Raw genomic sequence first — 14,256 nt, 5'->3', positions numbered from 1 at the left:
CAATTAAAAGGAAAAAAAGATGATAAAAACATTAAAAAATAAAATTCATTAACACAATTCTAAACGAAAAAGAAAGCCTGAGTTAAAAAATTGTAATAATATTCTTGGTACGTATTAAAAAAAATAAAGGATCGAAACATAAGGAACATAGCCTAGCTAGAAGTGTGATCAGCAACATCGAGCAAATTGAAAATGAAATGGATATAAGGAGTTTTAGTTTCATGTTCTTTATAAAAATTCGGAAGAAACCCAAATCCACCATATTTCTCTAACAATCCTTGGAAGAATTCAATGTTCTTCATGGAAATTGGGAAGGTGTAGATGTGCAAGGTAGCCGGTATGTAATTACTCGAAATTTTTTGTCAAAATTGAAGTGTTGACTCCTGTCATATTCCTAATCTATAAACAACATCCAAAATGGGGCTTTTGATTGAGTCGTCATATGCATTGTATTATATTGAAGTTTATAAACGACATCCAAAATTTTATAACGAAGGAATGAATGCATATTCATTCAATAGCATATTTGTATTCCTAATTTGCTGATGATGTTGGTTAGCATAGGAGCAGAGCAGGAAAAAGCAATATTACAAGAGCATAAAACGTAAACAAACTAGTACTGCTTTATCTGAACAAGGCAATAGATTATGTACATATCGTAATTCGTATCAGGAACCAACAAAGTAGCTTCCACCTTCATTCATCTAGGCGTGATGGAGGGAATGACTCCACTTACAAGGTCACTACCAGAAACATCCGATGACACGTAGGGATTCTTCACCATTGATGATGATGGGGAGGAGGATGGTGGCGTCATCTTTTCAGCTACGGTGTCAATGGATTCTGAGACCCCCATGTCTGACTCTGGCATCATCACCCAAATATTTTCAAGTTCACGAACCACATCTGCCATTGAAGGTCTACAGTCTGTCTCGTCTTGGCAACATTTGAGGGCCAATGTCAAGAACTTCTCCACACATTCAGAAGGATAAGAACCCATTCTCCCATCAATCACCGAGAATACCATACCCGATTGATATGCAACGTTAACCTGATACCCATTCAAACTAACATTGATATTATGGAAAACAAATACGAAAACAATGAGTCGGGAGAGGATATGACAATCATCAAATATTAAAAATGAACACGTCACTAATGCTCCATAAGGACACAAAAGCAACCATCAGAAGATATGTATTCCCAAACACTGCTATTTTCTCTCTTTATTTTATTGGAAAGAAAGTACATGTAACCTACATCTCACTTGCTCTAATAATCCAATAACTTCCATTTTTTACCTAAAATTTCCCATGTGAAAGAGGAGGGGGTACTGAAACCAAGATCAAATTTCCAGCGAAGACCATATTGATAGAAGTAAAACTTTACCTCTCGAACAATGTTCTTTCCATGTGAAATCGGTTGCATCCCGGTCAAAAGCTCCAGAAATACAACACCCAGGCTATAGACATCACTCTTGTCTGTCAATTTATGTGTTAGGAAATACTCAGGATCGAGGTAACCCTGCCACAAGAAAAGCAAATATTAGAGATGGATATAATAGACATATTTGATCACATCCTGATAATTGCAAGTCAATTCACCTATTTTAAATTCCAGCTCTTAGCAGTTTTCTGGTGCGCCTTTAAAAAGTATGGAGGAGGTATTTCATCATCTTACACCAAACTCTAGCTTGAATTATGATTTGTTTCTATTATTATTACTTTCAAAATTTTCATTTTGCCATCTAAAGATTCAGTACTAAATCAATGCTGTTTCAATCTATAAAAAAGTGGTGATGTAGTCCGAGATAAGAGGAATTGGACCACATAAAAGAAAAAAAGAGAAAGAAATAGAACCAAAACTAGGTCTCTTATGAAGCTACAGTTCATAGTTCCATCTTTCTTTGAAATTATCAACACAAGAGACTTACCGGTGTCCCCTTTACAACTGTAGATACATGAGCAGGCACTGCCCCTTCCAAATCTGGAACTGGGGCAAGTCTTGATAAGCCAAAATCAGCAACCTTTGCAGTGAACTTTGGATCCAATAATATGTTGCTGGCCTTGATATCTCGATGGAATATGGGAGGATCTGCTTCGGTGTGTAGGTAGAGGATTCCCTTGGCTGAACCAAGGGCAATTTTTAATCTCATTGCAAAACTCATAGGCTCTTTACAGTTAACTGTTATATCATATGAACATAGCATTAGATCAGAGCATCTAATATAGGCATAAAAAATAGCAAGATCAGTAAAAGTGACTTTTGCATTCCTTATTTTAGTAATTTATCAAAAAGATGAATTACCCGAAAGATGATCCCTTAGAGTGCCATTTGACATAAACTCGTATACTAACATCTGAATGTGCAAAATGACTTCTATTAGATTTTCTCCGTACGATATCTTCAACAAATATAAACAAAGATAAAGAAGAGCCAGTCTTACTATATTGTAGCACATAAAGGTTGGAGTTTAGCATTACTCATAAAGAATGAAGTTAGAACTTAGAAGAAAGAATTAACCTTAGTCGAATATGACAAAAGACCCAACTCTAAGCTTATTAAACCTGTAGTACCTCTCGCTCTGTGTGCATGTATCGTCTCATTTTATTTTTTTGGCAACAGTTAACGATGGCAATTCAAAATGGTTTTACATCTTTCACTTTTGTTTTTGATTTAAACAGTTTAAAATTCTTTGTTTGATTGCTTTAAGTGCATAAGTGAACGGAAACTGTAAAACAATGGCTCCTCTGTCATATTGCTGGCCAGGCAAATGGGTTTGAGGGTACAAGGGATTCAACTGAGGATAACACAGGTAATCAGAATTTCCGAAGTGATAGTTTATAGAAAATGTACAATATACGTGATCCATAGCAGATGAGTGAAAGTACCTGCTCGCCTTCTTCATCACAATATCCAATCAAAGATACAAGGTTCCGATGGTGTAATCTTGACAATAATTGAATTTCAGTAAGGAACTCCCTTTCACCCTGTAATGATCCCTCTTGTGCACGTTTTATGGCTACTACCAAGCCATCAGCCAAAGTTCCTCTATAAACCTTCCCGTACCCACCTTGGCCAACTTGTGCGGAGCTGTTAAAATTGTTTGTTGCCATAGCCAATTCCGTGTAAGTGAAACTCTTGACACCATCTATCTTGATTGGCGCTCTCAAAGCTGTAAAGAAAACAGGCTCAATGTTGATAGCAAATTTGTGTTACACTGGTAAAAAGGATCTTTGGATGGATCCATCTTTTAACACACACTATCAAGTTTCTCTAAAAAATAACTAAATCTAATATATAAGAAAGAAACAGGACAATTTTTTTAAGGTAAACAGGATGATATTTGGTGAAAAGAAAACTATAAGTGGAGATGGCAAATGGGCAGGTTCAGGTTTGGCTTTCTTCAGGCTTGGGCTAGACTGGCCAATTTTTTATGTTATGGAAAAATCCAACCGTTTCAGTATGCCTTTTACATTCAGGCTCGGGTTTTTTTTCCCTTTCGGATCGTTTCTTGTTCAAATGTTTGGAGTCAGGTCTTTGAATTTTGGGTCAACTTGAGTTTGGGCAGGTAAGGAAAGAAAAAGTGTTTTCAGATGGGTTCAAGTTCAGTCCATTTTGCCACCTCTATCTACAATCACTAAATCAATCTCCAGTGTATACACAAAAATAATTTCAAAGGCATGATGCTGATACTATTTTTCCTTTCTAGGAGTATGCAACATATCATAACTGGAAAGTAGGGTTTTCCCTTATTCATTTCAACAAAAGCAAGATAAATAAAGTCCAAAATCAATCACAAATTTCCAGATAAAGAATTGAAAAATAATTCAAAATGCCAAACAATAATTTTTATCACAGATTACATAATGTCTAAATGGAAATTGCATTTTTTCATAGTTAGCCAATCCTATTATAAAATTTTACTATACTCACTTTGACGACGTTTTGAAATTACACGGTAGTTCCTCAATCGCACTCTCAAGATTAAGAGAGTGACAACTGCAGATAATGTAACTGCAACAGCAATACCCCCAAGTACAATACCAATCAGTGCACCCGTACTTATACCAGATCTTGAAGTGGTGACAAACACTGCAACACCAATGAGAAGTCAGAGTTATGCACACAAATAGACAACAAGCAGCAAATGCTAGGTTTATGTCATATCTACATGGGCAAGTCATAAGTGTGACATTATCATAAGCAATACCAACTCTCTTCCAGGTTGTAACCATCCCAATTGTGGTTGGCGCAACATATAATATCTAGCTAGATCCTCTTATTTTTGAAGATCATTTTAAAAATGGAAACTTTGTAAGAGCATAAAGTGCCTTGATTAAGATTTTCTTTAGCAGACAATCAGAGAAAAGGTTTATGATATAAATACCAATGTTAGCCATTAGAACTGAAAACCATCTCACCGCAACGAAGGGTCAATTAAACTATTTTTCTAAAGTTTTCCTCCAATTCAGAGGACATGGAAATGTAAATCACAGAATCATCAAATTATGAAGAGTTTCAATGCCTTCCGAGTTACGCATAAATTGTAGAGAATATAATCATCAAATTATTAAGGTTTATGGTAATATAACCATAATGTTGTTGCTCATGTCTTCATAGCTCAATCCGGCCGTCCAGAAATTTATTGGAAATCATAAAAGTCAAACTTTAAACTAAATTATTATGGTATACTTCAAAGTTCGCATTTGTTGCGTGTATAGCCCATAAAGTTGCAAAGAAAATATAATCATGTAATAGATGGGTTTTCAAGACAAACCGTCCCTATAGACGTCCAGCAAAGTGAAGTTGAGGAGTTCGTATGGTCCAAAAATATCGCTATCTGGAATATGCCATCCCGTGAACATTCCCCTGATTCGCTGAACCTCGTTTCTATTGAACAAACCAGTGTTGTTGCTGGCATTATAGACAGGATAGAGCTTCAAGTACATTTTCACTCTGGGTCCTTTTTCCCATTCAAACGAATCAATATATAGCTGATTAAAATCCAATTCAAGACCAGCGATAAGGTACTCCTCAAATTTACTTATATATGGGACAAAATCTGAAAAGCCAGGACTCTTCAACCGGTATCCAACAAGAAGAGGTGCAGCACAAAAGCAAGATAAGTTAGATGTAGGTGAATATTCTAAAGGGAAGGGGCACGACTGAGGTGGACAGGCAGCAGTGGAGTTTGTTGCAGACTGATTTCTAACAACATTATCACTTCGAGATGCACACGGCTGGGGTAAACTTAAGTTGTTATTTGTGCACACAGGATTCCCTTTGAGCCTGAAATTGTTTGCATAATTAATCCAAGAAGTGTAGTAATAATTTCAGAGAGGCAACATCGTTGTATACATTAAAAGTACCCAAAAAAAACTGAATTTCCATCATGCAAACGCATGTGTAAAGATATATTTTATTACTGATGAAGAAATCATGCACATAATATGCATGCTACTCATTAGAGATAAACATTAAAAGCGAGTTTAGAAGCAAACCAGAGAGTGACATTTGGAGGGAGGTTAGTGCTGCCTGAAATATCAGTAAGCATATTGTTCTCCAAATCCCTGTAAGTGTCAATGAGCCAAAGACCAAAACTTAGTGAAAAAAGATCCTAAAAATGATGATCGAACATTCTAACAATTTTTTGCACTTTTAACCACAGAAAAAGAAAATTCCAACAACAGCACACGCAGACACATAAGGCTACTGAAATCAACCAAGAAATTTAAACATTGCGGCTCAACATATTAGCTCCAAAATCTTTGAGGTGCAGAGAGTTGACAGAATGGGAAAAAAACTAAAGCGCATCTGCTCTTTTTGGTGCTTACACAATAAGACTTTCTGTTGCATTCAAAGTCTTGTTCTGCCAAAGGGAGGACGGAATGGATCCATTCAATAAATTATTGGCAAGTGACCTGCGATGAGAAATAGTTGGCAACATAAAAAAAAACTAAAATTCGTAAAATAAGAAGAAGAAAAAAAGTTTGTCTAGAAAGGTAAAGGAAAATGTTAAAGGCTGTAATTAAATTATATTGAATTAAATGATTTATATTATAGTAATGTATTCTTGGGTTACAAGTTAGATATTTAATTTATGTATTTTCTTTATCTAGGCCTAGTATTCGTGTATATATATCATGTTTCCTTGCAAAATGAAACTAGATTTTTTCTTCCATTACTTTTTCCCCGTAACATGGTAATCAAAGCCTATTTTCTCTGATTTTCCATTTTTTCCAGAAAATTTTCCCCAAATTTTTATTTTCCCATTCTACTCCTCCCCTTCGTCAACCACCATCCATGGTGGTCTTTGGGTGTCACCACGTCGTAAGGAGGTGCGCGACTTGATTTTCGGATGGTCTGGCAAATTTAGCCACCTGATTCCCAACGGTTTTGGTATTTTGATTGATGTTGTTCGGTACCAACACTCGACGTCACACCCGACTAAGGGGAGCATGAATGAAAAGTCTTCGTTCTCCCACCCATTGATCCATAAATTAAAAAATAAGTATCCAAAAATTTTAGTACTCTATTTCAACAAAATAAATATATAATTTTTTTATTCTTTTATATTTCTTTAATATATTGAATTTATTTAATAATTGATCTAAAATAATGGATATACATCTGGTCCCTACAAAGCCAAATACATCCGCCCGTGTTCTCCTCTTCTCATCTCTCGAATAAGCAATACCATTCCACCCACAACAAAATCAACAAGTATCCATGTTCTTTGTTCTCCTCTTTTGATGTGATTGTGTCCATTGCATCTATATAAGCATTAGGCTTAATGTAAAAATAAGTGTCAAATTATATCTTAAGTTAACTTTAAGTACATAAAGAATTTTTCGTTAAAAATAATTGTCTAATATTTTCTCCGTTATATTTTTAGGTGTCTAACGTTCATGATGTTATACTTTTAGGTGTTTGGATTGTAACGGGTCGTTAAAAAACACAGTAATCTAACATGAGCCAGGCATATAAAATTTATTTTTTAAACACTTAAAATTAAAATTTATTTTAAATAACTCAATATTTTATGAAATTATAAAAAAATAAAAATCTCGAAAAACTCTAATTTCAACCATTTACCACCGTCGGCTGCCACCATTACCGCCAATCGATCAAAAACCTAACGGTGTGTGACTGCCCAAATCCCCACCGGTTGAACCCTCATGCTTCACATGGTGATTGCAGCGAAAAATTGACGATCGCGACGTGAAAAACCCCTTTAAGCCAATTGTGTAATCTTGTATTTACACTACTGTTGGGTGTTCGGTCGGTCGTGAAAATAAGGGGTTTCAGTCGTTAGGTTTAAAATAAGGGTTATAAGAGATTTTGAGTTTTTTTGGTAATTTTATAAAATCTTGAGTTTTTTTAAATAAATTATAAATTTAAGTTTTTTAATTTAAATAAAAAAAATTAAAATTTTATAAACGTGACACGTGTTACTTAATGGCCGAATTTAACGGCCGTTACAGTTCAAACTCCTAAAAATACAACATTAAAAACGTTAAACACCTATTTTTAACCAAAAAAAATTAGACACTTAAAATTAACTTTAAGTATACTTTGAACACTTCTTTTTACATTTCTTTTTGCATTAAGCCTAAACATTAAACAAGCAGTATAACGTTTTTTCATTTTTTGAATATATTTTTGGGTATATCTCTGTGCATATCCTTCAATGGCTTTGATTATCTTTAGGATTTATTTATGATATCTTGTCGATGTCATATAACACTTATGATTTAGATTTTATCTTTCATAAGGATTCTTGCTATTAATAATATCGTTATTATTTATATAAAAATATAATATTAAAATTTACTCTTAATGTGTGATAAAACAATCATTTGGTCTATATCATTTTTATAAACTACTTTGGTCTCTAATATTTTATATTAAGACAAAATATTCATACTTGATGAAAATTACTAATTTATTAATAATCAACGTTTGTTGTCGACATGACAAGTCATGTATCTAAAAATAATGATGTGATATGCGTTATGTCATCACTTATGAATACGTGACGTATTACATCATCACTTATACATATGTGACATGTGTCTTCAAAGAGATATGTATCATGTTATCACTTTGAACACATAACATATATCATGTCATCACTTTAGACACATAAGATTTACCACGTAATCACTTTAGACATATAAGATTTACCACGTCATTGACAATTGTTGGTCGTTAGTCAACTAATAGTTTTCATCTAGTTGGGAAGCATTTTACCCTAAAATCAAATGTTAGAACTAAAGTGCTAAAATCAAAGTGATTATTTTATTAAATGTTAAAGTAATTTTTTTTTGACATTATATCTTTTATAAAGAAACAATAAAAGTAAATTGTCGAGTCGTAATCCAGTGTAAAATCAAAGTATAGAGCTATAGTACAATCCACATGTGAAGTCATGTGGATACATCTAAATGAAGTTGGCTTGGAACATCAATGATCGACAAAATTTTATGTAACAATCAAGCAGCTCTGCATATTATCTAAAATATAATATATCATGAGAAAATCAAACATATCGATTGTTACTTCATTCGTGAAAAATATTTAAACAACATGAATAAAGCGAAAAAATTTTAGACAACATAATCTTTATTGGTTATGTGAAGAGAAAAAGAAAAACATATTATTAGTTTGTTCACAAAGACATTGAGAATTAAGTTATTTATTTGTGTGATAAATTGGACATAATTAATGTATATACTCCAATTTGAAAGGAGTGTTAGCAATTACATTAAATTATTTTTTATATTATTATGATTTATTCTTAGATTACAAGTTATATATTTACTTCATGTTTTTTCTTTATCTAGGTCAAGTATTCTTGTATATATATTATGTTTCCTTGCTGAATAAAATTAGAGTTTTTTTCCGTTACTAATTTCTCGTAACAGAAAACAAAGAAAAAAGTCCTTACAGTTCTTGAAGAATAGGTAGGCCCGAAAAGTTGACAGGAATGTTTCCAGTAAGTTCATTGTTGGATAAGTCTCTGCACATTATTTATGTAAAAACATTGGTACAATAGTCCACAGGATTCAAAATGTTGTAGATGCTTTTGGAACATAAAAACTCTGAGATAAGCAGATTGGAAGATTAAGATCTTACATGGTTGTGATATTCTGAGAAAGCTGATTTGTAGGTATGGTACCATTAAGCCGATTTGAACTAAGGTCTCTGAAATTTAATATGATAAAGAGGAGAAATAAAGCATTGGGTCAGTTTTTTAAATGGGGAAACCATAACATAATACAATTACTTGGGATAAAGCAGAAAATATATGAACTTACAAATAACCAAGTTGGGGTATCGTACTTAGATCAGGTATTGGTCCTTGCAAATTACAGTTCCTGAGGCTCCTGATAAAGCCAAGTGATGCAGAAAGACAACCAGTTATACGATGAGAAAGTTCTCTGAATTTTTATTATGCATTCAAATGCATGCGTAACCGTCACCAAGTCCAAATAAAGCTTCTAAAACAATAAAGGTTTAAGGACTAGTAATTTAGCACGTGTAACTTCTTCAATAGAACCTTCAAGAAGAAAAACTTTTTAAGTAGATACTTAATTGGCACAAGTATGATTTCAGAGGTGGAATACTATACCTGTTCTAAATTGTATAAATATGTTTTAATACATTTAATTTTCTTTTCAATCTTAATATATTTAAATATATATTTGTGCATTACATTGCTTGCTATTTTGTCAATGCATACTGCTAATTCAATTTTGTGCAGTAGAATCTACATACACGATGACAAATAGAATCTATTAACGCTTAAATGCCTACATCTTTCTTGCAGCTTACAAAATAGAACAGAACTGTAGCACTATGCTTCCCAGTCCCCATCACTTTATAAACTTTCAGTAAACAGAAAATCCAAACGAATACTTACAGTTTCAACAATTTAGACATATTGCGATAAGAAGCTGGAATTGTTGTCCCTTCAAAGTTGTTGTTATCAAGTTGACTGCAAAAGGTCAAGAAACATTTAGAAACTGAGCACTACTCGTGCAGTATTATACAAGGTACAGTTTTGTCTTTTGCAGAAAAAAGAAACCATATAAGATGTACAGTATATGGAAAGAATAAGAACAACCAGATGAAAAAAAATTTAAATAAAAAATTCATAGAAAAAAGTACTCTTTAAACTTCAGTTTTGCTCAGAACGATTCTCCTCACAGCGCTAAACAACTACCCAAGCAGAATCTCTCTCTCTCCATCTTTTAATTTCTTAGCTATAGTACACCATTCAGAAGGAAATGGTGAGAAAATATGTTTCTTTAGCAATTATGTCAACATCAATAAAAGCTGCATTGATCACATTTACTTATACAATCAGCTAGCAATCAAACATAAGTCATTGATTCATCTTTCCAAATAAATAGCAAACATGTCATTCCATAACACCTTCTGGAATGAATTGATTCAATAGCTCCTAACAGATAAACAGATTATGTGTACTGATTCAATGTCCTAATGAACATCTGCGACTACCATAATTGGCTACAGAATCTTTTTCTTCTGAAAATGGCTCTGCAATTGAACATATCATAGCTTCTTCAAAGTGTTCACTAAATCTTGGCTACTTGAAATAAAGATAATTTTGCATCAGTTGGATTGAGAACTCAGACATCAATTGCATTTTGGCCACTTATCACCTGAAGAAAAACTCCTCAAACCCTTCACCAAAGCCTTACCTCATAAAAATATTCTCCTTTCCAGAATAATGGGAAAGGTTATTTCCCTTGCATGTATGACAAGAAGATCAGTTACATGGGATAAGAAAAATGTACAACGAGCTTGAATGATCACTTTTGAGTGAAGTGCTTTAGATATGATCTTAATTCTCTGTATGCTATCAAGGCAAATATGAAATTTCAATAAAACGCTAAAATATTTTATCTGTAATGAGATGAGTACTGATCTCAACTCAGTGGTTATCCATGCCTCTTGTAGATAAGACATAAGAGTTGAGTTTTGACTCCAATAATATCAATTGAAATAGCAATTTCGAGAATATATAGAAACAGTACTAATCCAGTTCATTTCACATGCTAAAAGAACATTGATGATTTTGTATGCTTAATGTAAAATGCAAAATAAACAGTAAGTTCCTAAAACACCTTATTAATAAGTATTAAAAACGCTAAAGCATGTCAAGAAATGTAAAAAATCAAGTATAATGCTTTATCTGAGTAAGAGCATAAATCTAAATCCAAACCATACAGGATAGTTAAATTCGGCATTCTGGATAGCTCTGGTGGAAGATGCCCGGATAAATTGTTATTGTCCAGAAGGCTGCAGAAACTCATTTTGTCAGCAATAGAGTGACATGATTATACAGGCGAGTAGAAAAGGGGGTGGATGGTTACTGGTGCAACTGATAATGGAGATGAATCACGTGACTAGAATTTAAGACAATCGTTGGTGAGAAACTTACAAGTGAACAAGATACGGTAATCTGGCGAGTTCAGGAGGGATTTGTCCACTAATTGAATTGTTGTTCATGTGACTATTTAGAAGGGTTCAAAGGAAAAAAATGAACAATTAATATGAAGGAACGGTATAGTGGAAGAAACAAGAACAAATGCAATGATGGGATAACTAGCAATGAGGAAAATACTTACAAATGCTTGGTTTTGTTTAAGTTTGCAAATGATCTGGGTATTGGGCCAGATATGTTATTCACGTCAATTTGTATTCTGTCCAAATTTGGAAGAAACCAATTTCTTCAGGCAAAGGACCTGTCAAGTGGTTTCCATTTAGGAGCCTGTAAACAAAAATATCATATATAAATAACTACAGAATTAATGCAGTTCTGAAGAATTTCAAAATGACCTAGACAACTTACAAGAGTTCCAAGGATGTAATATTTCCAATCTCCTTTGGGATACTTCCACTTATGCCATTCCACATAAAATCCCTTTGGTAAAGTCGGAAGAAAAAATAACAGTGAAAAACAAAAACCGTATACTACTAGCATTAAGTGAAAAATAACAAAAACTTCCAAAGTCTTTGGCAATAGATATCCTAAAATATAATTTGAAATGAGATTGAGGCAGTTTATCAATAGTAATATAATAAGCCTCACAATATTTGTAAGCGAGATAAGAGGCCAAGATCAGGTGATAAACTTCCTGAAAGATTCATATTCAATAGTTGCCTGCAAAGAACATGACAAAAAGGAAGAAATTGTCATTAAAAAAATGGTTGACAGAAATGTGCCCTTGCAATCAAGATCATATCTAATCATTAGTCTTGAAGTTGTCACAAGAATCATGTTACAGGCAGAGTCAAGTGGGCCAAGCAATCAGAGGCCCCCTTACTATACAAGGGAGGAAGCCTAGTTCTCACCAAGAAGCATTGGTAGCTTGCTTCCAAGCCTCACCTTATATAATAGTTGTGGTCAGCATAATACACAAGAAACTTTAGCATATGCAAATAAAGATAGAACAGATGATTGATTGTACGTTGCGGCATGTTAAAGAAATTATTACTGAAAGCCAAATCCAAGTGTTCGAATCAAATGTAGGAAGGATAGGTAAACTGATAGCTGGAAAAAATTGTTAGCAACTCTATGGTAGATGTACAAAACCAAACCATTGCAACATGTACTGATCTCTCTTTCTTATCTTATGCATCAAACCCTACTAAACTCATCTCGGAAAGAAAACCATGACAATCGCAATCAACTTCATTTGTTTGTCTTATTCATTAACGCCTCCTAAACTCGTATCCAACAACTGCCATTTTCTTTATATCCAATCCAAAACCATAATAGAAAAGTTTAATGGGTCCAATCTTGTTGGGTTATTTTTGAAAACTGAATGTTGTTGACAAGTTTGAAGAGATTTATTTGATGGTGCTGATAAATGAGAACAAGTTTGTGGAGATCTATGACCCTTATCAGTTTCAACTATTAGTAATGTAAGGAACTTTTTGCCAAGTTTATCCTGACTTTTCAAGCTTAAGGACAAGCTCTTTCTCAAACTGGAGGACTAGATTTGATCCTTATTTAAAGGACATATGACGCTAAGTAAAATTTGTGTCAAAAACACTAAACAGATCTAGGTCTAGAATCCTAAGTTTTCAGTCTACCTTGGATGAGTTTAACTACCAATCAAAATAAGTAGTAACAAATCAACATAAGGTGCAAAGTAAATTTTTACTTGGACAAGGGTGAAAGCAAATATAGTTGTAAATGAAACCACTATGCTTGTGCTGAACACTCACAGTTCTCTAACATGTAGATAGCCATCATCCTGAGTTGTATTAAAGCACAAGACTCCTGTCCAATTCGATGTGCATGGGTCTCCTCGATTCCAATTACTCAAGTTCTTATTGTTATCAACCAAAGTTCTCCTTATGGCTCGTAACGCCCTGACTGCAAATTGATGCAAATGGAAATGATGATAATTATTAACAATTAAGGACTTTCCATCCAGCATGGAAAGGGAAAAGGGAATTAGATAAGTTCAGAAGAGGTCATGCTCTTACATCTCCTGTGAGAGGCTGCTGGAAATTGGAGAGGGTAAAAGAAAGGAAAATAAAGGGCAAAAAGTCCAAAACTAAGATCATTTGATGCATCCAAATACAAAATACAATCCAGGGACAAAATTTAAGTAAAGGATGTTTTCTTTAAATTCAAGTAAGGAAGAAGGATTGCTATGGGTATGGTGTGTGAAACGCAAGTAAATTACCTTCAGCTGGGTGCGTGATGCCATCTTGAGCTCCAACAAGTAAAGAAGATGGAAAAAGCCACATAAGAAAGACAGCTCCTACAGTCCAAGACCACATCCTTGCTGTAGGCATCCTCAGAATGGGAAACTCAGCAGATTTGCGAAACATGTATATAAAACCCAGACCGGCCGGGGATTTTTTTTCCTTTTTGAAAGTCCAACGCTCCCCCTGATACCAGTGATCCACCTAGAACGAATATGTAAATATTCCTTGATTAATTTTATACTTGTGCCTTTCTTTTGGTTACCGGATGAGTTAGCTCCTTGAGCAAGAAGAGAAACCTAGAAAAGAGGAAGAAAATTGACAGAACAAAGGAAAGAAATGATTAATGTTATCCTGCTGTGTTTGGTATGCGTCGGAGACTGAGTAAGACGGAGTCTGAATCTGACCTGGTCCACATGAAGAATGGTGCACAGATGATGAATACTAGTATTAAACTTGCACATCTCATTCGGTGAATTTCTAGTTTTCTACTGCTAT

General features: G+C 34.0%; 1 protein-coding gene across 1 annotated transcript; it reads right to left on the bottom strand.

Moving 5' to 3' along the window:
- Positions 1–509: 509 nt before the first annotated feature.
- Positions 510–14,085, bottom strand: LOC120117419 (probable LRR receptor-like serine/threonine-protein kinase At1g06840). The gene is given in 21 exon segments (XM_039137707.1): positions 510–1,051; positions 1,390–1,524; positions 1,934–2,184; positions 2,308–2,359; positions 2,892–3,175; positions 3,937–4,095; positions 4,781–5,292; positions 5,505–5,573; positions 5,838–5,924; positions 8,954–9,025; positions 9,142–9,210; positions 9,324–9,392; positions 9,929–10,003; positions 11,263–11,334; positions 11,477–11,548; positions 11,664–11,754; positions 11,757–11,806; positions 11,888–11,959; positions 12,128–12,199; positions 13,270–13,420; positions 13,737–14,085. Coding segments are annotated over 21 exon segments (2,913 nt in total). The 5' UTR covers positions 13,885–14,085; the 3' UTR covers positions 510–700.
- Positions 14,086–14,256: the final 171 nt, after the last annotated feature.

The sequence above is a fragment of the Hibiscus syriacus genome, unplaced genomic scaffold (assembly GCF_006381635.1).
Source record: "Hibiscus syriacus cultivar Baekdansim isolate YM2019G1 unplaced genomic scaffold, ASM638163v2 tig00110319_pilon, whole genome shotgun sequence".
Lineage (NCBI taxonomy): Eukaryota > Viridiplantae > Streptophyta > Magnoliopsida > Malvales > Malvaceae > Hibiscus > Hibiscus syriacus.
Note: the sequence above shows the minus strand (reverse complement) of the source record. Positions and strands in the feature narration are given on the sequence as shown.